This window comes from Centropristis striata, chromosome 15 (genome assembly GCF_030273125.1).
Source record: "Centropristis striata isolate RG_2023a ecotype Rhode Island chromosome 15, C.striata_1.0, whole genome shotgun sequence".
Classification (NCBI taxonomy): Eukaryota; Metazoa; Chordata; class Actinopteri; order Perciformes; family Serranidae; genus Centropristis; species Centropristis striata.
In genome coordinates, this window is record NC_081531.1 from 929,331 (window position 1) to 950,716 (window position 21,386).

General features: G+C 38.2%; 1 protein-coding gene across 1 annotated transcript; it reads left to right on the top strand.

Moving 5' to 3' along the window:
* The first annotated feature begins 1,984 nt into the window (after positions 1–1,984).
* Positions 1,985–20,814, top strand: LOC131987104 (trafficking protein particle complex subunit 14-like). Its single transcript, XM_059352262.1, has 13 exons — positions 1,985–2,304; positions 5,542–5,882; positions 11,863–11,958; positions 13,922–14,051; positions 14,283–14,369; positions 14,470–14,590; positions 15,446–15,593; positions 16,355–16,437; positions 16,563–16,714; positions 17,010–17,146; positions 17,836–17,914; positions 19,012–19,126; positions 19,871–20,814. The coding sequence occupies exons 1-13, from the start codon at positions 2,118–2,120 to the stop codon at positions 20,025–20,027; spliced, it is 1,833 nt and encodes a 610-aa protein (XP_059208245.1). The 5' UTR covers positions 1,985–2,117; the 3' UTR covers positions 20,028–20,814.
* The last annotated feature ends 572 nt before the right edge of the window (positions 20,815–21,386 follow it).

Below are 21,386 nucleotides of genomic sequence, written 5' to 3' on the forward strand. Positions count from 1 at the left end.
ATATATAGATATTTGTTAGCTAGATGATTATTTCACCAGCAAACTTTTAGTTTTATTACATTTTTAGTTTAAATCTTTGTTGGCCAAAAGTTTGTGTCATTAAGTGATGGTTCAAACATTAAAAATGATGCACAAGTTAGAATTATAACATGTTTAATATTTATGGATAGTTGGACAGAACTCAATGACTCAAGCTTATAGAATCTTAATCTCTCTTTCTTTTTCAAATTCAAATATAAAAAGGCTCTCTCTCTCCTCTTTCTTTACTATCTCCCCCCTCTTTCTTTTCTCTCTCCTCTCTCTCTTTTTTCTCTCACTTTCTCTCTCTCTCCTTTCATTTTTATTTCTCCCTGTTTTCTCTTTCTTTTCTTTTCTCTCTTTCCCTCTTTCTTTTGTCTCACTTTCTCTCTATATTCTCTCTCTCTCTCTCTCTCTCTCTCTCTCTCTCTCTCTCTCTCTCTCTCTCTCCAGTATCTTGTTGTGTTGAAGTAACGACTCTGTCTGATCTGATCTGCGGACTGACAGAGGACTGATGACGTACCGGGAGTGGGCGGGGCCAGGCCAACCGCTCCTCCGGCTTTTATTTTGAGTCTTTGAGTCTTTGAGTCTTCCTGCCTCTGGAGTTTATTTTATTCTTCTGAGCTTCATGCTGAAGCTTCAGATCCTCATATAATAATTATACTACTAATACTAATACTACTACTACTAGTACTACTATTACTATTACTATTAATACTACTACTAACAAAATAATAATAATTATTATTATAAAAGTAATAATTCCACTACTACTAATACTACTACTATTAATAATAATATTACTACGACGAACAAAATAATAATAATTAAAGTAGTACTTCTATTAGGACAAATACTACTACTATTAATAATAATACTAACACTAACAAAATAATAATAATAATAATAATAATAATAGTAATACTCTACTACTACTTCTACTGCTACTACTACTACTAATAATAATAATATAATCGTAATAATAAAAAATAACAGGCCTACTTCACTCCTACTACTACTACTACTACTACTAATAATAATAATAATTATTATTATTATTATTATTATTATTATTATTATTATTATTATTATTATTATTATGATTATTATATAATCATAATAATAATAAAAAGAATACTTCACTACTACTACTACGAATAATATTCATAATAATAATAATAAAACACGTTTTTTTATAGTCCTCTTCAAAAACAAAGTTTTAAAACATTTTACAAGGAAAAAAAGTGTAAAAGGTAAACAAACAATTAATAAAAAAAATTGTAAATATATACAGTCAAAAAAACAAACAATTAACAATAAGATCATGAATAAATAAAACTATATATATATATATATATATATATATATATATATATATATAGTATATATGTACATTTAAAGTAAAATTATGTAAAATAATTATAAAATGATGATGATGATGATAATAATAATAATATTAATAATAATAATAATAATAATAATAATAATAATAATAATAATAATAATAATAATATATACAATTATAATATATATATATATATATATATATATATATATATATAAATCTATCTGTGACACTTCTACTACTACAACTACTTCTACCACCACCACGTTTTCTAAGGCCACCTTTTATTTTGAAAATTAATAAACAACTCCAGTCATTCCTAAAGTTTAACAAAAGTTTAAAAAAGAAACATTTAATTTATTTTTATTTATTTATTTATTTATTATATATTTTTTTATTCCATTATCCAGTTATCATTAAGCCTAAAATGACCTCATTGAATTGTTTTATTAATCATTTTTTTATTTTATTTTTTTTTTTTTTCAAACGTTTATGCTGTTTTGTTTGCATGTATTTTTTTTGTATGTTTCCAGTTATTCTGCCGTGATATCTGCCTCTTGTTTTATTATTAATAAAGATCCATACTGCCTGTCTCCACCACGGGGCGCTCTGCTCTAATGTTTCCCCTCTGTGTGCTCCAGACGGTGTCCGTGCTCTTATTGTGAAAGCGCCAACAGGAAGCGTGTGTAGTCATTGTGCTCCGGTGCTCCTGCAGCCTCCTCCTCCTGCTCCTGCTGCTCCTCCTGTGGTCGCCATGGTGCAGATGATGGAGTCGCAGTGTGAGTACTTCATGTATTTCCCGGCGGTGCCGATCAGCGACCTGTCGGACCCGGCCCGCTACCGCAGCCTGCCCCGCCGCAGCCACCTCTACCTGGGGGAGACAGTCCGCTTCCTCCTGGTGCTGCGCTGCCGGGAGGCGGCAGCCACTCCGCCGGAGCACGGTGAGGAGGGGGGGGAGGAGGGGGGGGAGAGGGGAGGAGGAGGTAGGGGGAGGAGGGGGAGAGGGGAGGAGAGGAGAGGAGGGGGAGAGGAGGAGGAGGAGAGGGGGGGGGGAGAGGAGGAGGAGAGGGGGGGGGGGAGGAGGAGGTAGGAGGAGGAGAGGGGAGGAGGAGGAGGAGAGGGGGGGGGGGGAGGAGGAGGTAGGAGGAGGAGAGGGGAGGAGGAGGAGGAGAGGGGGGGGGGAGGAGGAGGTAGGAGGAGGAGGGGGAGAGGAGGAGGAGGAGAGGAGGGGGGGAGGAGGAGGAGGAGAGGGGGGGGGAGGAGGAGAGGAGGAGGAGGAGAGGGGGGGGAGGAGAGGAGGGGGAGAGGAGGAGAGGAGGGGGAGAGGAGGAGGTAGGGGGAGGAGGGGGAGAGGAGGAGGAGGAGAGGAGGGGGGGAGGAGGAGGAGGAGAGGGGGGGGAGGAGAGGAGAGGGGAGGAGAGGAGGAGGGGAGGAGGAGGTAGGGGGAGGAGGAGGAGAGGAGAGGGGGGAGGAGGAGGAGGGGGGGAGGAGGTAGGGGGAGGAGGAGGAGAGGAGAGGGGGGGGGGAGAGGAGGGGGAGGAGGAGGAGGAGGAGAGGAGGAGGTAGGAGATGGGAGGAGGAGAGGAAACAAGGACAGGAGGAGAAAGGAGATGGGAGGAGGAGAGGAGAGGAGGAGGAGGTAGGAGGAGGAGGAGGAGAGGAGGGGGGAGAGGAAACAAGGAGAGGAGGAGAAAGGAGATGGGAGGAGGAGGAGGAGAGGCGAGGAGGAGGTAGGAGGAGGAGGAGGAGAGGAGGGGGGAGAGGAGGAGGAGAGGAGAGGAAACAAGGAAGGAGGAGAAAGGAGATGGGAGGAGGAGGAGAGGAGGAGGAGAGGAGAGGAACAAGGAGAGGAGGAGAAAGGAGATGGGGGGAGGAGAGGAGGAGGAGGAGCAGCTGTGGAGCAAAGGGAGCAGCAGATCATTTTAGTGTCTCTATAATATTCCTGCATAGAATCAATGAGAGCTTTTATTATAATATTCCTGCATAGAATCAATGAGAGCTTTATTATAATATTCCTGCATAGAATCAATGAGAGCTTTTATTATAATATTCCTGCATAGAATCAATGAGAGCTTTTATTATAATATTCCTGCATAGAATCAATGAGAGCTTTTATTATAATATCCCTGCATAGAATCAATGAGAGCTTTTATTATAATATTCCTGCATAGAATCAATGAGAGCTTTTATTATAATATCCCTGCATAGAATCAATGAGAGCTTTTATTATAATATTCCTGCATAGAATCAATGAGAGCTTTATTATAATATTCCTGCATAGAATCAATGAGAGCTTTTATTATAATATTCCTGCATAGAATCAATGAGAGCTTTTATTATAATATTCCTGCATAGAATCAATGAGAGCTTTTATTATAATATCCCTGCATAGAATCAATGAGAGCTTTTATTATAATATTCCTGCATAGAATCAATGAGAGCTTTTATTATAATATTCCTGCATAGAATCAATGAGAGCTTTTATTATAATATCCCTGCATAGAATCAATGAGAGCTTTTATTATAATATTCCTGCATAGAATCAATGAGAGCTTTATTATAATATTCCTGCATAGAATCAATGAGAGCTTTTATTATAATATTCCTGCATAGAATCAATGAGAGCTTTATTATAATATTCCTGCATAGAATCAATGAGAGCTTTTATTATAATATTCCTGCATAGAATCAATGAGAGCTTTTATTATAATATTCCTGCATAGAATCAATGAGAGCTTTTATTAAAAACTATTGAAAACTAAAGAAACTACAGACTAGTTCAATATTTTATTAACATACAAAATAAATAACAAAGCAACTACTAATTTTATACCACTACTACTACTATTACTACTACTAATAATTATTATTTGCTACTACTACTAATAATAATACAATACTACTATTTAATACTACTACTGCTGCTACTACTACTACTATTACTAAGCGATAAAGATATAGTCAGAACTCTCTGATGGACTTGTTGGTTTTTGTCTTAGAGAGTGTTTAATAACCAGTTTCTTGTAGATGATTTCATAATAATGACTATCACGTTAATAATCCAGCAGGGGGCGTCGATGGCGCTGCAGCTGGTTTTCCGGGATGAAGTCGGCCAGCAATTATGATATTTATAATTATAATAATAATAAATACTTACAAAATAATAATAATAATAAAATCAATAAATATAACTAAATAAAGTCATAATTAAAACAATAGTGAGAATAATAATAATAAATACAAAATAAAAATAAAATATATCAATAAATAAATTAAAATAATAAAAATACATAAGTAAATTAAAGACAAATACAAGACAAGATAATAAATAACAATAATAATAATAACAGTCATAACAATAACAAAGATAAAAGGGATATGTAAAATAATAATAATAATAATAATATATACCTACAAAATAACTATAATAAAAGCAATAAATATAATAAATGAAATAATAATTAAAACAATAGTAATGATAATAATAAATACAAAATAAAATATACCAATAAATAAATTAAAATAACAAAAATAAATAAATAAGTAAATACAAGACAAGATAATAAATAACAATAATAATAATAATATATACCTACAAAATAATAATAATAAACTCAATAAATATAACTAAATGAAATAATAAATACAAAATTAAATAAAATATATTCATAAATAAATTAAAATAACAAATATAAATAAATAAGTAAATTAAAGACAAATACAAGGCAAGATAATAATAACAATAATAATAATAGTAATAACAATAACAAAGATAAAAGGGATATGTAAAATAATAGAAACAATAATAATGAATACATACAAAATAATAGTAGTATAGATAACTAAATAAAATCTAAAATAATAATAATAAAAAATACAAAATAATATTTTTGATAAATAAATAAAAAAATAATAAAAATAAAAAAATAAGTAAATTCAAGGGAAAACAACATCAGTCAGTGATAAAGCTGCTACCTGGTAACTTTGGCTTCACTTAAAGAAGTTTATCGTCTCAAATTAAACATCATGTAGTCGGATAATAATCTCCACAGATTAATTTTTATAATATTTGAAGAGTAACAATATATATATATATATATATTGTCTTAGAGAGTGTTTAATAACCAGTTAATGTAGGTTCTTTGATAATAATGACTATAACGTTGATAATCCAGCAGGGGGCGTCGATGGCGCTGCAGCTGGTTTCGGGACGGAGTCGGCCAGCAGCCGGGCGTGGAGGGAGCTGGCCGGCTCGCTGTGCGCCGTGGCCAGCGTGAGTCCAGGCGAGAGCAGCCGGCACCGCGGCAACCACCACCAGCATCACCACGACTACCAGAGCAGCGGCGACGAGGCCAACGAGGACGGCGAGGAGGACTACATCGCCGCCGCGGAGGCAGCCATCGCCGCGCTCGGCAGCAGGGTCGACTCCCGCTGCCGCAGCTTCAGGGACTGTAAACCGCTGCTCATACACAACTCATCAGGGACGGCAGCCAGGGAGTTCCGCAGGGCGCCGGTTCAGGTACCCCCTCTAGTCTGGATGCTCCAGGTCTCTAGTCTGGATGCTCCAGGTCTCTAGTCTGGATGCTCCAGGTCTCTAGTCTCTGAATGCTCCAGGTCTCTAGTCTGGATGCTCCAGGTCTCTAGTCTGAATGCTCCAGGTCTCTAGTCTGGATGCTCCAGGTCTCTAGTCTCTGAATGCTCCAGGTCTCTAGTCTCTGAATGCTCCAGGTCTCTAGTCTGGATGCTCCAGGTCTCTAGTCTGAATGCTCCATGTCTCTAGTCTGGATGCTCCAGGTCTCTAGTCTGAATGCTCCAGGTCTCTAGTCTGGATGCTCCAGGTCTCTAGTCTGGATGCTCCAGGTCTCTAGTCTGAATGCTCCATGTCTCTAGTCTGGATGCTCCAGGTCTCTAGTCTGGATGCTCCAGGTCTCTAGTCTCTGAATGCTCCAGGTCTCTAGTCTGGATGCTCCAGGTCTCTAGTCTCTGAATGCTCCAGGTCTCTAGTCTCTGAATGCTCCAGGTCTCTAGTCTGGATGCTCCAGGTCTCTAGTCTGAATGCTCCATGTCTCTAGTCTGGATGCTCCAGGTCTCTAGTCTGAATGCTCCAGGTCTCTAGTCTGGATGCTCCAGGTCTCTAGTCTCTGAATGCTCCAGGTCTCTAGTCTGGATGCTCCAGGTCTCTAGTCTGAATGTTGCAGGTCTCTAGTCTGAATGCTCCAGGTCTCTAGTCTGGATGCTCCAGGTCTCTAGTCTCTGAATGCTCCAGGTCTCTAGTCTGGATGCTCCAGGTCTCTAGTCTGAATGTTGCAGGTCTCTAGTCTGAATGCTCCAGGTCTCTAGTCTGGATGCTCCAGGTCTCTAGTCTCTGAATGCTCCAGGTCTCTAGTCTGGATGCTCCAGGATGGCCGCATGCACACGTCAATGTTTGTCAGTGTTTGTCTTACTCTCTGTTATGATCGTTTTAAATGGCTTTTAATTGGGCTTTTTAGACGATCTCAACAATTTATCACTGCGTTTCTATCGACCTTTTAAAATCTTTTAAAAGTTTGTTACAAATCATACCACACTGCGTGTAAAAGAGGTTCAACTGAGGTGTTACCATATGTAGCCCACCTGTCACTGCTGGCTGCTATATCCCCCAGCACTACTAAGTCCGTTTCAAGGATCCCTGTGTAACACCTAGCTGGAAATCCGTCCCGTTCCTGGGGATCATTTCTCCGGACTTGTCCAGGCTGTGGTTCGCCGGGAGCGACCGCTACTGCTGGCCGCGGGTGTCTCCCGACTGTTGTGATCCCTGGTCTACCTGTTGACGCTGGAGCCGACCGACCTGCCGCTGGAGCCTGCTAGCCGCCGGAGCCGATCGACCTGCCGCTGGAGCCGCTGGAGCCGACCGACCTGCCGCCGGAGCCTGCTAGCCGCTGGAGCCGACCGACCTGCCGCTGGAGCCTGCTAGCCGCCGGAGCCGATCGACCTGCCGCTGGAGCCTGCTAGCCGCCGGAGCCGATTGACCTGCCGCTGGAGCCGCCGGAGCCGACCGACCTGCCGCCGGAGCCGACCGACCTGCCGCCGGAGCCGCTGGTGCCGACCGACCTGCCGCCGGAGCCGACCGACCTGCCGCCGGAGCCTGCTAGCCGCCGGAGCCGACCGACCTGCCGGCTAGTCGAAGCCCGCTGGCCGCTAGCCGCTGCCTAGCTAGCCATTGGCTGATGGAGCCCGCTAGCTGCTAGCTACTAGCTGCATAGCCTATTAGCCACCAGCAGCGGTACCTTGTCAGCCACCGGTTGCCGAGAGGTGGGCCGAAACGATTCCATCCACTCGTCTCCCGTTTTGTTCGCCTTCCTTGGCACTGTGTCTACAGTTGGTAACAATGAAGTTCATTTTTGCGCTGTTTCTTGTCTTTTCATTTTTTCCTCGTGGGACGGTCTTCTCGAACTGTGGTAGTGGGGTCCGCGGACACGCCCCCTCTACACGCTTGGGTCCTTCCAGGTCAGTGACCTGTACCTGGTCATTGGCTGTTGACAGACTGGCCAAACATCCATTGCTGTCCTGTTGCTTGCCAGGAGAAATTCGCGTATCTCTTCTCTCTTTGATGTGTTTATCTGTCTTACAAAACAGTTTTATACACACGGAAACCTCACTAATTGATCTGAAAATTCACAATACTGATAATAAGGAGTCAACTTCTAATATAAAACGAAAATGTTTTATTATTCTCCTCCTTTTGCTATCAGGCAATGTTCAGCCTAACCCAGGCCCCTCTCTGGAAAATATTACTACTCCTGATGAATTCAGAGCGAGATCAGGCCTGGGCATCTTACACCTGAATGTCCGGAGCCTGCTCCCTAAAATAGATACAATTAAGATTTGGGTACAGACAACTGATACTGATATTCTGGTTCTATCTGAGACTTGGCTAAATAAATCAGTCTCAGATAAGGACATCTGTATAAATGGCTATGATGTTTTTCGTTGTGATCGTCCCAAGAAAGGTGGAGGTGTAGCCATATATATAAAAAACAAGTTTCATGCCACTCTCCTCTCGTCTATATCCATTAGTAAACAGTTTGAATTTTTGGCATTAAAACTTGATTTCCAACAGGGACGGTCCATCACAATCATGGGCTGTTATAGGCCTCCTTCAGCGTGCAGTGAAGCCCTAATTTCCTTAAATAACTATGTCTCAGGGTTAAATTCTGGCGAGCTTGTGTTAGTGGGGGATTTAAATCTTGATTGGTTGTCTTCAGCCTCAGATGGTTTGAAATCCATCTGTGACTCGTTAAACCTGAATCAATTAATAGATAGCCCAACACGGCCTAATATCAAATACCCATTAAGATCATCGCTTCTTGATCTCATAATAACAAATGCCCCCCACAAGTATAATAATGTTGGTGTGTTTGGAAACGATCTGAGTGACCACTGTGCCATTGCAGTGGTCAGGAATGCTAAACTCCCTAAAACCAAACCACGTATTCTAGTTAAAAGAGATTTCAAGCTTTTTCATGAGCAGGCTTTTCTGCATGATTTGTCAAAGTTTGAATGGGAGCGGATCTCTCTCTTTGATGATGTCGAGCTGGCCTGGAATTTCTTTCACTCCGAATTTCTGAATCAAATTAATAAACATGCTCCCTTACGTAAGTTTAGAATAAAGGGACGAAACAATCGTTGGTTCTCCTCCGAAATTGGAGACCTTCTCAGAGATAGAGATCTTGCCTGGGTCAGAGCACGCAAAACAAAAGTCGAGGCTGATCGGATCACTTTTCGCCAGCTCCGCAATAAATGTACTGCACTAATTAAGAAGGCTAAATCAGAATTTTACTTATCCGAAACAACCAAAAATTTAAATGACCCAAGAAAATTCTGGAACACTGTAAAATCTGTTTCTGGTGCAATGCCCTCCACTGAATTGCCTAACTTTCTGGTTAAAGATGCAGTAAACCTCACCAACAAATGTGAAATGTTAAATTATTTTAATGAACATTTTATCACTGCCGGGCACTTGTTTGATCTTTCTAACAGTAATTTTAAAAGCACCGTTTTATCTGATGAACCCTCTATAGCGAGTCGTCTCCCTGTTGATTGCTCTTTCCATTTTGAACCTGTGTCTACTTCTGAGGTCCGTAGTGCACTAAAAAACTTGGATTCCAAAAAAACAGCTGGTCCAGATAGCTTGGATCCATTTTTTCTTAAACTGGCTGCCGACTTAATTGCTGAGCCTCTTGCCAGTATTTTTAATCTAAGCCTCAGCACAAACAAACTTCCGAAAGTTTGGAAGTCTGCATTTGTCCTCCCACTTCTAAAAGGAGGTGAACCCTCAATTGTAAATAATTATAGGCCTATCTCTAAATTATGTATTCTGGCCAAAATTTTTGAAAAATTGGTCTGTGATCAATTGAAGGATTTCTTGGAACTGAAGAATATACTAAATCCTCTTCAGTCTGGTTTTAGAAAGCAGCATAGCACTGTTACTACTGCTCTGAAAGTTTTAAATGATGTGTTTGAGGCTTTGGATTCGAAAAAGTTTTGTGTGGCTTTGTTCATTGACCTGTCTAAGGCATTTGATACTGTGGACCATGATCTCCTATTGCAAATTTTATTGAAAAATGGTATCTCCAAGCAGGCTGCTTCTTGGTTTGCTGATTATCTGGGAAACAGAACACAATGTGTTCAGATGGCCGGAGTTAGTTCCTCCTTTCTTAAGGTCACAAAAGGTGTACCGCAAGGCTCAGTCTTAGGACCCATCCTTTTTACAATTTACATAAATAATCTGTGTGCCAACATATCAAATGCCTCATATCATCTCTATGCGGATGATACTGTTATTTACTGTTGTTCACATGCCATTGCTCAGGCTTTTGAATTTCTGCAATCTGCCTTTAATACAGTGCAGACTCGTCTGGAAAAATTGAAACTGGTTTTAAATGCTGATAAATCAAAACTAATGATCTTTGCAAATTCATCTACTCCGTTGGAAAATATTCCGTCAATCAAAACTGTCCGGGGTGAAACTCTTGAGCTGGTCACCAATTATAAGTATCTGGGTTTCACCATTGATGAAGAACTGTCCTTCAAACTGCACGTGAAAAAATTGATTTCAAAATTAAGGGTGAAGCTAGGTTTCTTTTACAGAAACAAATCATGTTTTTCCCTCAGGGCTCGGAAGCTTCTGGTCTCAGCCACCTTCTTGTCTGTACTTGACTATGGCGATGTTGTATACATGTCAGCTTCAGCCACCTGCCTACAATCTTTAACTCCTGTGTACCACTGTGCCCTGAGATTCATCACTGGCTGTAGCCGCCTCACCCACCATTGTGAACTCTACGCTAAAGCTGGCATGCCCTCCCTTACTGTAAGACGTCATACGCACTGGATGACCATGATCTATAAGGCTCTTCTTGGCCTGCTTCCCATATATCTATGCACTTTCCTTAAGAGATCTGGTAGCCGTTATGACCTCAGATCTAATGATATTGTGCACCTTTCTGTCCCTCGTGTCCGGACCGAAAAAGGTAAAAAAGCTTTTAGTTTCTCTGCCCCCTCTGCTTGGAATACCCTTCAATCTGAGCTGAAACTATCAGAACTTATTCCTTTGGGAGCATTTCGCACAACTCTCAAAAAACGTCAATGTAAATCTTTTGCACAGTGCTCATGTTCCTAATTTGCTACTGTATTTATCACTGCTGCACTTTATACTGCTTATTTATACTACCTATTTATACCGCCTATTCATTCGCACTTTAGTACTTTTTAATATGTTGGACTTTTCGCTGCCTGTTTATTGTTCGTCTGTCTTGTAACTTTTGACGTGTGCTGCTGCCTTCTTGGCCAGGTCACCCTTGTAAAAGAGGTCTCGATCTCAACGGGTTTTTTATCTGGTTAAATAAAGGTTAAATAAAAAAAAAAAAAAATAAGGTCTCTAGTCTCTGAATGCTCCAGGTCTCTAGTCTGAATGCTCCAGGTCTCTAGTCTGGATGCTCCAGGTCTCTAGTCTCTGAATGCTCCAGGTCTCTAGTCTCTGAATGCTCCAGGTCTCTAGTCTGGATGCTCCAGGTCTCTAGTCTGGATGCTCCAGGTCTCTAGTCTCTGAATGCTCCAGGTCTCTAGTCTGGATGCTCCAGGTCTCTAGTCTGGATGCTCCAGGTCTCTAGTCTGAATGCTCCATGTCTCTAGTCTGGATGCTCCAGGTCTCTAGTCTGGATGCTCCAGGTCTCTAGTCTGGATGCTCCAGGTCTCTAGTCTGAATGCTCCATGTCTCTAGTCTGAATGCTCCATGTCTCTAGTCTGGATGCTCCAGGTCTCTAGTCTGGATGCTCCAGGTCTCTAGTCTCTGAATGCTCCAGGTCTCTAGTCTGGATACTCCAGGTCTCTAGTCTCTGGATGCTCCAGGTCTCTAGTCTGAATGATCCACGTCTCTAGTCTGGATGCTCCAGGTCTCTAGTTGGAGGTCTCAACATAAAGTGGGCATGTCAGTAAAGAGGTCTGTGTTTCTGTCTGGTCAGTCTCCTCTGGACGAGCCGGTGGTTCTGACGGATGAAGTGATCTTCCCTCTCACCGTCTCTCTGGACAAACTCCCCGTCAGCACCCTGAAAGTCAAGGTGAGGACAGAAACACCCGCCGTCTCCGTTCGGACTCTTTATGGACTCTTTATAGACTCTTTATAGACTCTTTATGGACTCTTTATGGACTCTTTATGGACTCTTTATAGACTCTTTATGGACTCTTTATGGACTCTTTATAGACTCTTTATGGACTCTTTATGGACTCTTTATGGACTCTTTATAGACTCTTTATGGACTCTTTATGGACTCTTTATGGACTCTTTATGGACTCTTTGTAGACTCTTTATGGACTCTTTATAGACTCTTTATGGACTCTTTATGGACTCTTTATGGACTCTTTATGGACTCTTTATAGACTCTTTATGGACTCTTTATAGACTCTTTATGGACTCTTTATGGACTCTTTATAGACTCTTTATGGACTCTTTATGGACTCTTTATAGACTCTTTATGGACTCTCTATGGACTCTTTATGGACTCTTTATGGACTCTTTATGGACTTTTTATGGACTCTTTATGGACTCTTTATGGACTCTTTATAGACTCTTTATGGACTCTTTATAGACTCTTTATAGACTCTTTATAGACTCTTTATGGACTCTTTATAGACTCTTTATGGACTCTTTATGGACTCTTTATAGACTCTTTATAGACTCTTTATGGACTCTTTGTAGACTCTTTATGGACTCTTTATAGACTCTTTATGGACTCTTTATGGACTCTTTATGGACTCTTTATAGACTCTTTATGGACTCTTTATGGACTCTTTATAGACTCTTTATGGACTCTCTATGGACTCTCTATGGACTCTTTATGGACTCTTTATGGACTCTTTATGGACTTTTTATGGACTCTTTATGGACTCTTTATAGACTCTTTATGGACTCTTTATAGACTCTTTATAGACTCTTTATGGACTCTTTATGGACTCTTTATAGACTCTTTATAGACTCTTTATGGACTCTTTATAGACTCTTTATAGACTCTTTATGGACTCTTTATAGACTCTTTATAGACTCTTTATGGACTCTTTATGGACTCTTTATAGACTCTTTATGGACTCTTTATAGACTCTTTATAGACTCTTTATAGACTCTTTATGGACTCTTTATAGACTCTTTATGGACTCTTTATGGACTCTTTATAGACTCTCTATGGACTCTTTATGGACTCTTTATAGACTCTTTATGGACTCTTTATAGACTCTTTATAGACTCTTTATGGACTCTTTATAGACTCTTTATAGACTCTTTATGGACTCTTTATGGACTCTTTATGGACTCTTTATAGACTCTTTATAGACTCTTTATTGACTCTTTATGGACTCTTTATAGACTCTTTATAGACTCTTTATAGACTCTTTATAGACTCTTTATGGACTCTTTATAGACTCTTTATGGACTCTTTATAGACTCTTTAAGGACTCTTTATGGACTCTTTATGGACTCTTTATAGACTCTTTATGGACTCTTTATAGACTCTTTATAGACTCTTTATTGACTCTTTATGGACTCTTTATAGACTCTTTATAGACTCTTTATAGACTCTTTATGGACTCTTTATGGACTCTTTATAGACTCTTTATGGACTCTTTATGGACTCTTTATGGACTCTTTATAGACTCTTTATGGACTCTTTATAGACTCTTTATAGACTCTTTATTGACTCTTTATGGACTCTTTATAGACTCTTTATAGACTCTTTATGGACTCTTTATAGACTCTTTAAGGACTCTTTATGGACTCTTTATAGACTCTTTATGGACTCTTTATGGACTCTTTATAGACTCTTTATGGACTCTTTATGGACTCTTTATGGACTCTTTATAGACTCTTTATGGACTCTTTATAGACTCTTTATTGACTCTTTATGGACTCTTTATAGACTCTTTATAGACTCTTTATAGACTCTTTATGGACTCTTTAAGGACTCTTTATGGACTCTTTATAGACTCTTTATGGACTCTTTATGGACTCTAAATGTGGTGTTGTGTGTTCAGGTGATGGTCACCGTGTGGAAGAAGGAGGCGGAGAAGGCGGAGGTCCAGGAGCTCGGCTACCTGAGTGTCCTGCAGCAACGAGAGCCGACACAAACCTTCAGACACGACCTGAACACCTTCAAGGCCCAGGGTACCACACACACACACACACACACACACACACACACACACGTGTACGATTTTATCCCGATACTTGAGTCATGTTTTATTAGTAAATATGTAATGGACTAGAGGATGAATAGAGGAAACTGATGTTGTTTCCTCTGTCTCTTATGTATAAGATAGTAGTAATTAGTTAATATGTAATGGGCTACAGGATGGATGTTTAAGGATCTGATGTCCTTGAATGTGTCTCCTCCAGTGAGCACCACTCTGACCGTGCTGCCTCCACCGACCCTGCGCTGTAAGCAGATGACCGTTTCTGGGAAACACCTCGCCGTCCTCAAAGGTCAGAGGTCGTTCTTCATCAATAGGAGTTCCTGTTGAGCTCACCCTCAGACCCTGGAAACGTGTCTTTTTAAACTAAAGTGTCCCTCTTGTGCTCTCAGTGCTGAACGAGTCTTCTCAGGAGGAGGTGAGTGTTCGGGACGTTCGGATTCTCCCGAACCTGAACGCCTCGTACCTCCCCATGATGCCCGACGGCTCCGTGCTGCTGGTCGACAACGTCTGGTACCAACACACAAGTTTTATTTACGTCACGTTTATTCTTGTTACTGTTGCTGTTTACTTTAAATTAGTTGATATTAGGGGTGTAACGATTCGTTGTTGCCACTACGATTCGAGGACGATATTGGTTCACTTAGAACGACATGAAAACGATTCAGTGATTTGAAATCGATTCAGTAACTTTTTAGCCAAAAATTCAACCAGTCTGACTGAAATAAATAGCTGGATACTGGACAGAGCAGGTGAAGTTTCCTAGATTCCTGTTGTTTCTTGTAAGGAAATCAGGTATAAATTAATTATGGATATAAACAAACAAGTAAAACACAATTAATGGCAAATGCATTCACATTTTATTTGAATAAAATGAAACCAATACATTAGGTTCAATTAACAGAAAGTTAACCTTTTCTGCTCTCATTTTCAATATTCAATGCATTTTCTATAAAAATACAGTAAGTGCAACCAACATTTCAACAGTAGGTTTTTTGTTTTTTAACATAAAAATATTACAATATTAATTTAAAATACAAAGTGCAACCAACCTCTCTTCAGGCTGAATCAACAGAAGGTTTACCTGCTACAGCAGCGACTTATTTAGAACATCTCCGTCTTTACAAAAGCCAAAGTGTTTCTGCACACTGGACCGCAAGTCTGACGTGCTTAACCCCAATGTGTTATATCCTCGTATCAATACAATCGATTGATTACCTTTTAAAACGATGTTAGATCAATATATGTCATCCGGAAGGCCAACTTGCCGAGCACAGATGGATGTAGTTGGAGATAAATCATTACACCCCTAGTTGATATTAAACGAGGTGTTATCATGAAGTGGTGGTAACTTTTGGCGCTCTGCAGCCATCAGTCCGGCGAGGTCGGCATGGCGTCTTTCTGCAGAGTCGACAGTCTCGCCTGCAAACTTCCCAGCATGCTCAGCGCTCTGGAGGAGCACGACTTCCTGTTCCAGCTGCACCTCAACGACATGCCGCAAGACGACTCCAACGAGGTTCACAACACTCACATTTCTCTCCTCGCTGATTGTTTATGGTTTTATGCTCATCACCATCTCTGACACAGTTTGTTTTCTACTGTGACTCGTTAAGATATATGTTATATATTCTAGTCAGGCTGTCCTGCCACTTTAATCTCATAAATCGGCTACTTTTTTCTTGGAGATGTGCCAGAAAAAATGTCCCTAAATCTGAAATCTAAGGGAGATAATGTTTCGAGAGAGTCACATTCACTGAGGCAGTTTTTACAGCAGCCATAAGTTTTTTCTTACGATGTAAAAGTTGTTGGCTTTTGATTGGAAATCATACAACTCAGACTTCTGTTTTGTGGAATGATGCAGTAATTGCAGAAACTAATCATGATTTTGACTGTACAATGTTTCTACAAGAGCTATTTAGTGGCTGTTCTGGAGCTTTCAACCGAAGCCACAATCTTCCTCAGTAGACAAAGTCTAACTAGTCTTAAATGGTCAAAGCCTTTTTTTTAATTTTCCAAACACTCAGGGACAGGAAAGTTAATAAACCGTGTAATCACAGTACTTTTTTCTCAAAATGTTACCCCCTTCCCCCGGTCCGTATTGTTTTCATACTTGGCCCTAATACGCCGTCGTACTTCTTCTTGTCTCAATAAATATATGTATATATATATATGTATATATATATATATACACATATATATATATATATATATATATATGTGTGTGTGTGTGTATATCTGTTTGTCATGAGTTATGTGTGTGTGTGTGTGTGTGTGCAGGGTCTGGAGGTTCCTCTGGTGGCCGTGCTGCAGTGGTCGACTCCCAAGATGCCTTTCACCAACTGTATCTACACCCACTACCGGTACGGGAGGGGGGGGGGGGGGGGGTTCAGGTGTTTTGGTGCCACCAGCTGCTAAATGATGTTTCTGTCCCGTCTCTCGTCTCTCGTCTCTCGTGTGTCATGTCTCGTGTCTCTCGTGTCTCCAGGCTGCCCAGCCTCCGTCTGGACCGGCCGCGGTTCGTCATGACGGCGAGCTGTCCCAGCACGGTGAAGGTGAAGGAACACTTCAAGGTCAAATACGTTCTGCTCAACAACCTGCAGGACTTCCTGGCTGTTCGTCTGGTCTGGACGCCAGAGGGTCGGTACCTGAACACTTTACATTCACTTCCACTGACTCCATTGACTTCATTCACTTCCACTGACTTATATTGACCTCCACCGACTTCCATTGACTTCTGTTGGCTTCCACTGACTCCCATTCACTTTCACTGACTTCCATTGACTTCCACTGACTTCCATTCACTTCCACTGACTTCTATTGATTTCCATTGACTTGTTTCAAGAACACGGCAGATGTATTCACAGCAGTGTGTGTCTTTGTGTGTGTGTCTTTGTGTGTGTGTGTGTGTGTGTGTGTGTGTGTGTGTGTTCAGGGCGGGGCCAGTGTGATGACTCCTCCCTCTCGGCGGTCGTCTGTCACTCTCCTCTCAGTAACCTCGGTCACTGTCGGAGAGGCAGCACGCTGTCCTTCAGCGTGGCCTTCCAGATCCTCAAACCAGGCCTCTACGAGGTGCTCTCACTCATTAATCTATGTATTATACATCTATATATTATACATCTATATATTATTTATCTATTTATTATATATCTACATTTATATATCTATATATTATATATCTAAATTTATATATCTATATATTATTTATCTATATTTATATATCTATATATTATTTATCTATATCTATATATCTATATTTATATATCTATATATTATATATCTATATCTATATCTATATATCTATTTTATATATCTATTTTATATATCTATATTTATTCCTCTATATTTATATATCTATATATTATATATATCTATATTTATATATCTATATATTATATATCTATATATCTATATTTATATATCTATATCTATATATCTATATTTATATATCTATATATCTATATTTATTCCTCTATATTTCTATATCTATATATCTATATTTATATATCTATATTATATATCTATATTTATTCCTCTATATTTCTATATCTATATATCTATATTTATATATCTATATTATATATCTATATTTATTCCTCTATATTTCTGTATCTATATTTATATATCTATATATTATATAGATATATATTATATATCTATATATTATACATCTATATTTATATATCTATATATTTATATATCTATATATCTATATATTAATATATCTATATCTATATTTATATCTGACCCTGGTTCTGCAGCTCAGTCAGCACATGAAGCTGAAGCTTCAGTTCACGGCGTCGGTGTCCAACCCGCCGCCGGACGCCCGGCCGCTGTCACGTGAGAACAAACATCTTCTGTTTATGTGTTTTTACTTTATATTTGAAAGAAGATTTTAAAAAAAAACAGCAGTTTTATTAATATCAGAGTTATTAACAGCTCGTCAGTAGAGAGAACATTTTTTTATATTTATTTTATTATTATTATTTTCATTTTTTCATCTATTTTTCTTTCATTGTTCATTTTCATTGTCAACTTATTTATTTAGATAGAATTTATTTTTGTTTTTATTTTCATTTTGTCACCTTACGTATTTATCTTTTCTTCTTTTTTATTAATTAATGATTTTTTAAGTTGTTATTATAATTCTGTCAAATTATGTATCATTAATTAATGTTATTATTTTTGTAAGTTTTCTCGACATATTTATTTATGTTTTCTTTTTTTAATTTGTTGACTTATTTATTTATTGTTTTTTTATTATTGTTTTTTTTGTTAATAACAGCTCGTCAGTAGAGAAATTCTTTCATATTTATCTATTTAATTATTTTAATTTTGTCACCTTATTTGTTAATCTGTTCTTCTTATATATTAATTAATAATTATTTTTTATTATTAATTTTCATTGTGTCAACTTATTTATCTATTTGTAATTTATTATCATTTTTTATTATTTTATTGTTATTTTTATTTATTTATGCTTTTTTATTTATAAGTTGATCATTTCTTTATAAGATTATGATTATTTTCATTTTGTCACCATATTTATCAATATTTCCTTCTTTTATATTACTTAATTCATAATTCATTTTTTGGGATTATTATTCATATTTGTCAACTTATTTCTAAATAATTAAATTATATTTATATATTTTATTATAATTTTCTCTACATATTTATTGATCTTCTGTTTTTCATTTATTTATTTATTTATTTTCATACATTTATTTTGGTGATTTATTTATTTATTTTTTGTTAATTAAACATTTATAATTAAATAATTTATTTTTTTCTGTTTTATTAATTAAACATTTATAATTTTTTGAATGTATATATACTTCAGTGTCTGGGTCGTTCTGTTTCATGTGACCCATTATTAATAATGTCTGTAAGGTAATAATAATAATAATAATAATAATAATATTAATGTTGTCCAGGTAAGAACAGCCCGTCCAGCCCGGCCTTCAGGGACCTGCTGGACCGGCACCAGGCCAGTCTGGGTCGATCCCAGTCCTTCTCCCACCAGCAGCCGTCCAGATCCCACATCATGAGGTAATAAACTATCATTATTATTATTATTATTATTGTTATTATTATTATTATTATTATTATTATCATTATTATCATTATTATTATTCACAAATGTTCCGTTCATTCTTGAGTGTCAGTTTGGTTCAGTCTGACGACTCCAGAGGGTCGCTCACAAAACGCTCCGTTTCCACTGACTTCGGTTGACTTTCATTGAGTTTTACTGACTTTTTTTTTACTTCTACTGACACAGTTCAGTTAAATATTTTTTTTAAAAACTACCATAATGTTATGATTTGCTTTCTATTACAAAACACAACAGACAAAATTAAATTGTTGTATAAACCTCTACTGTGTGTGTGTGTGTGTGTGTGTGTGTCTGCGTCTGTGTGTGTGTGTGTGTGTGTGTGTGTGTGTGTGTGTGTGTGTCTGTGTGTGTGTGTGTGTGTGTGTGTGTGTCTGTGTGTGTCTGTGTGTGTGTGTCTGTGTGTGTGTGTGTGTGTGTGTGTCTGTGTGTGTGTGTCTGTGTGTGTGTGTGTGTGTGTGTCTGTGTGTGTGTGTGTGTGTGTGTGTGTGTGTGTGTCTGTGTGTGTCTGTGTGTGTGTGTCTGTGTGTGTGTGTGTGTGTGTGTGTGTGTGTGTGTGTGTGTGTCTGTGTGTGTGTGTGTCTGTGTGTGTGTGTGTGTCTGTGTGTGTGTGTGTGTGTGTGTCTCTGTGTGTGTGTGTGTGTGTGTGTGTGTGTGTGTGTGTGTGTGTGTGTGTGTGTGAGGACGGGCAGTGCCATGGAGCGGCGGGCCATCACCCCCCCCGTCGGCTCTCCGGTGGGTCGACCGCTCTACCTTCCTCATCAGGACAAATCGCTGCTGTCACTGGACAAGATCGCCAAGCGGGAGTGTAAGGTCCTCGTGGTGGACCCGGTCAGCTAGGAGGGAGGAGGCAAGGAGGGAAGGAAGGAAGGAAAGAAGAAAAGGAAGGAAGGAGGTGTGACAGACTTTCTTGTATTTGAATCTTAATCAGAGAAAAAGACCAAACGAACAAAAAACATCTGAACAAGAGTTCACATGAACGCTGCCTGGAGATTGATTGATTGATTCATTCATTTATATTTATTTATTTATTTATACGTATGTATTTATATGTATTTGTTTATTTTTATTTATTCATTTATTTATTTATTTATGTATATATTTATATATTTTTATTTATGTGTGTATTTATGCATTTATTTATTTTTATTTATTTATTTATTTCTATGTATTTATTTATTTATATCTGTATGTTTTTATTTATTTATATTTATTTCTGTATGTATATATTTATGCATTTATTATATGTATGTATTTATATGTTTTTATTATTATTATTTTGATTGATTGATTGATTGATTGATTGATTGATTGATTGATTGATTGATTGATTGATTCATGTATGTATTTATTTATTTAAAGCCCTGTTGTGATCTGTCTGAGATGAAGCTTCAGAAGTTACAGACGACGATAAATCTCATTAATAGTTATTAATTTAAGCAGAAACCAGAAGAACAAAGATCCAGAGTGTTCTCTCTCTCCTCTAACGTCATATTTAATGTTTCATCATGTTTGTTTGTTTGTTTGTTTGTTTGTTTGTTTGTTGAGACGTCGAGGAGAAACTTCAGTGTTATTATCATCATCTCAGTATCAATAAACTGGATCCATCAACATTAACGTTACTAAAGTTTCACTGTTTTATTTCATCTATTTTAGATTTTGAGCCGATTCAGAGAAACACAACAAAGAATCAGATATTTAAATCCAACTGGATGTTTTTAGTTCTCTGTTAGTTTCAGCCTTGTTTCATTTTCCATTAAAAAACTCAATAATTGTTGCCGGTGTTTGCAAGGTTTTCAGTTTTCTATCAACCTTTATAATTTCAACCTGGGATCAAATAATAAGGTGAGATTTAACTGTAATAAATAGTTCCACGTTTACCCTGAGGACATTTTTTGCACCATTGACTCCCATTGAAACATTTTTGATCCTCGTCTAATTTTAGCATGAGATTGTGTTTTACAAATTCCAGTTTGCATTTATTATATAGAAAATATTTCACATTTTGTGTTTTTATCATTTTAAACATGCGGGTTAATAATCCAAAAAGGGCATTAAAGGCTTAAATTATTTAAGAAATGCATGTTAATGTTACAGTTATGATCAGAACTGAAGTTGTTGAAAAGATTTAATGCATTGAATGTGAAAAAATATATGTAATATTTTTACAGCACTTTTTTTATTAGCAATTTTTTTGCA

Bases quoted from the DNA above. Each gene is read 5' to 3' on its own strand.
- LOC131987104 (XM_059352262.1), top strand. From the start codon at position 2,118: ATGGTGCAGATGATGGAGTCGCAGTGTGAGTACTTCATGTATTTCCCG. The intron at 2,305-5,541 runs GTGAGGAGGGGG...ATAATCCAGCAG, and splicing joins AGCCACTCCGCCGGAGCACG to GGGGCGTCGATGGCGCTGCA. The intron at 14,370-14,469 runs GTCAGAGGTCGT...TTGTGCTCTCAG, and splicing joins ACACCTCGCCGTCCTCAAAG to TGCTGAACGAGTCTTCTCAG.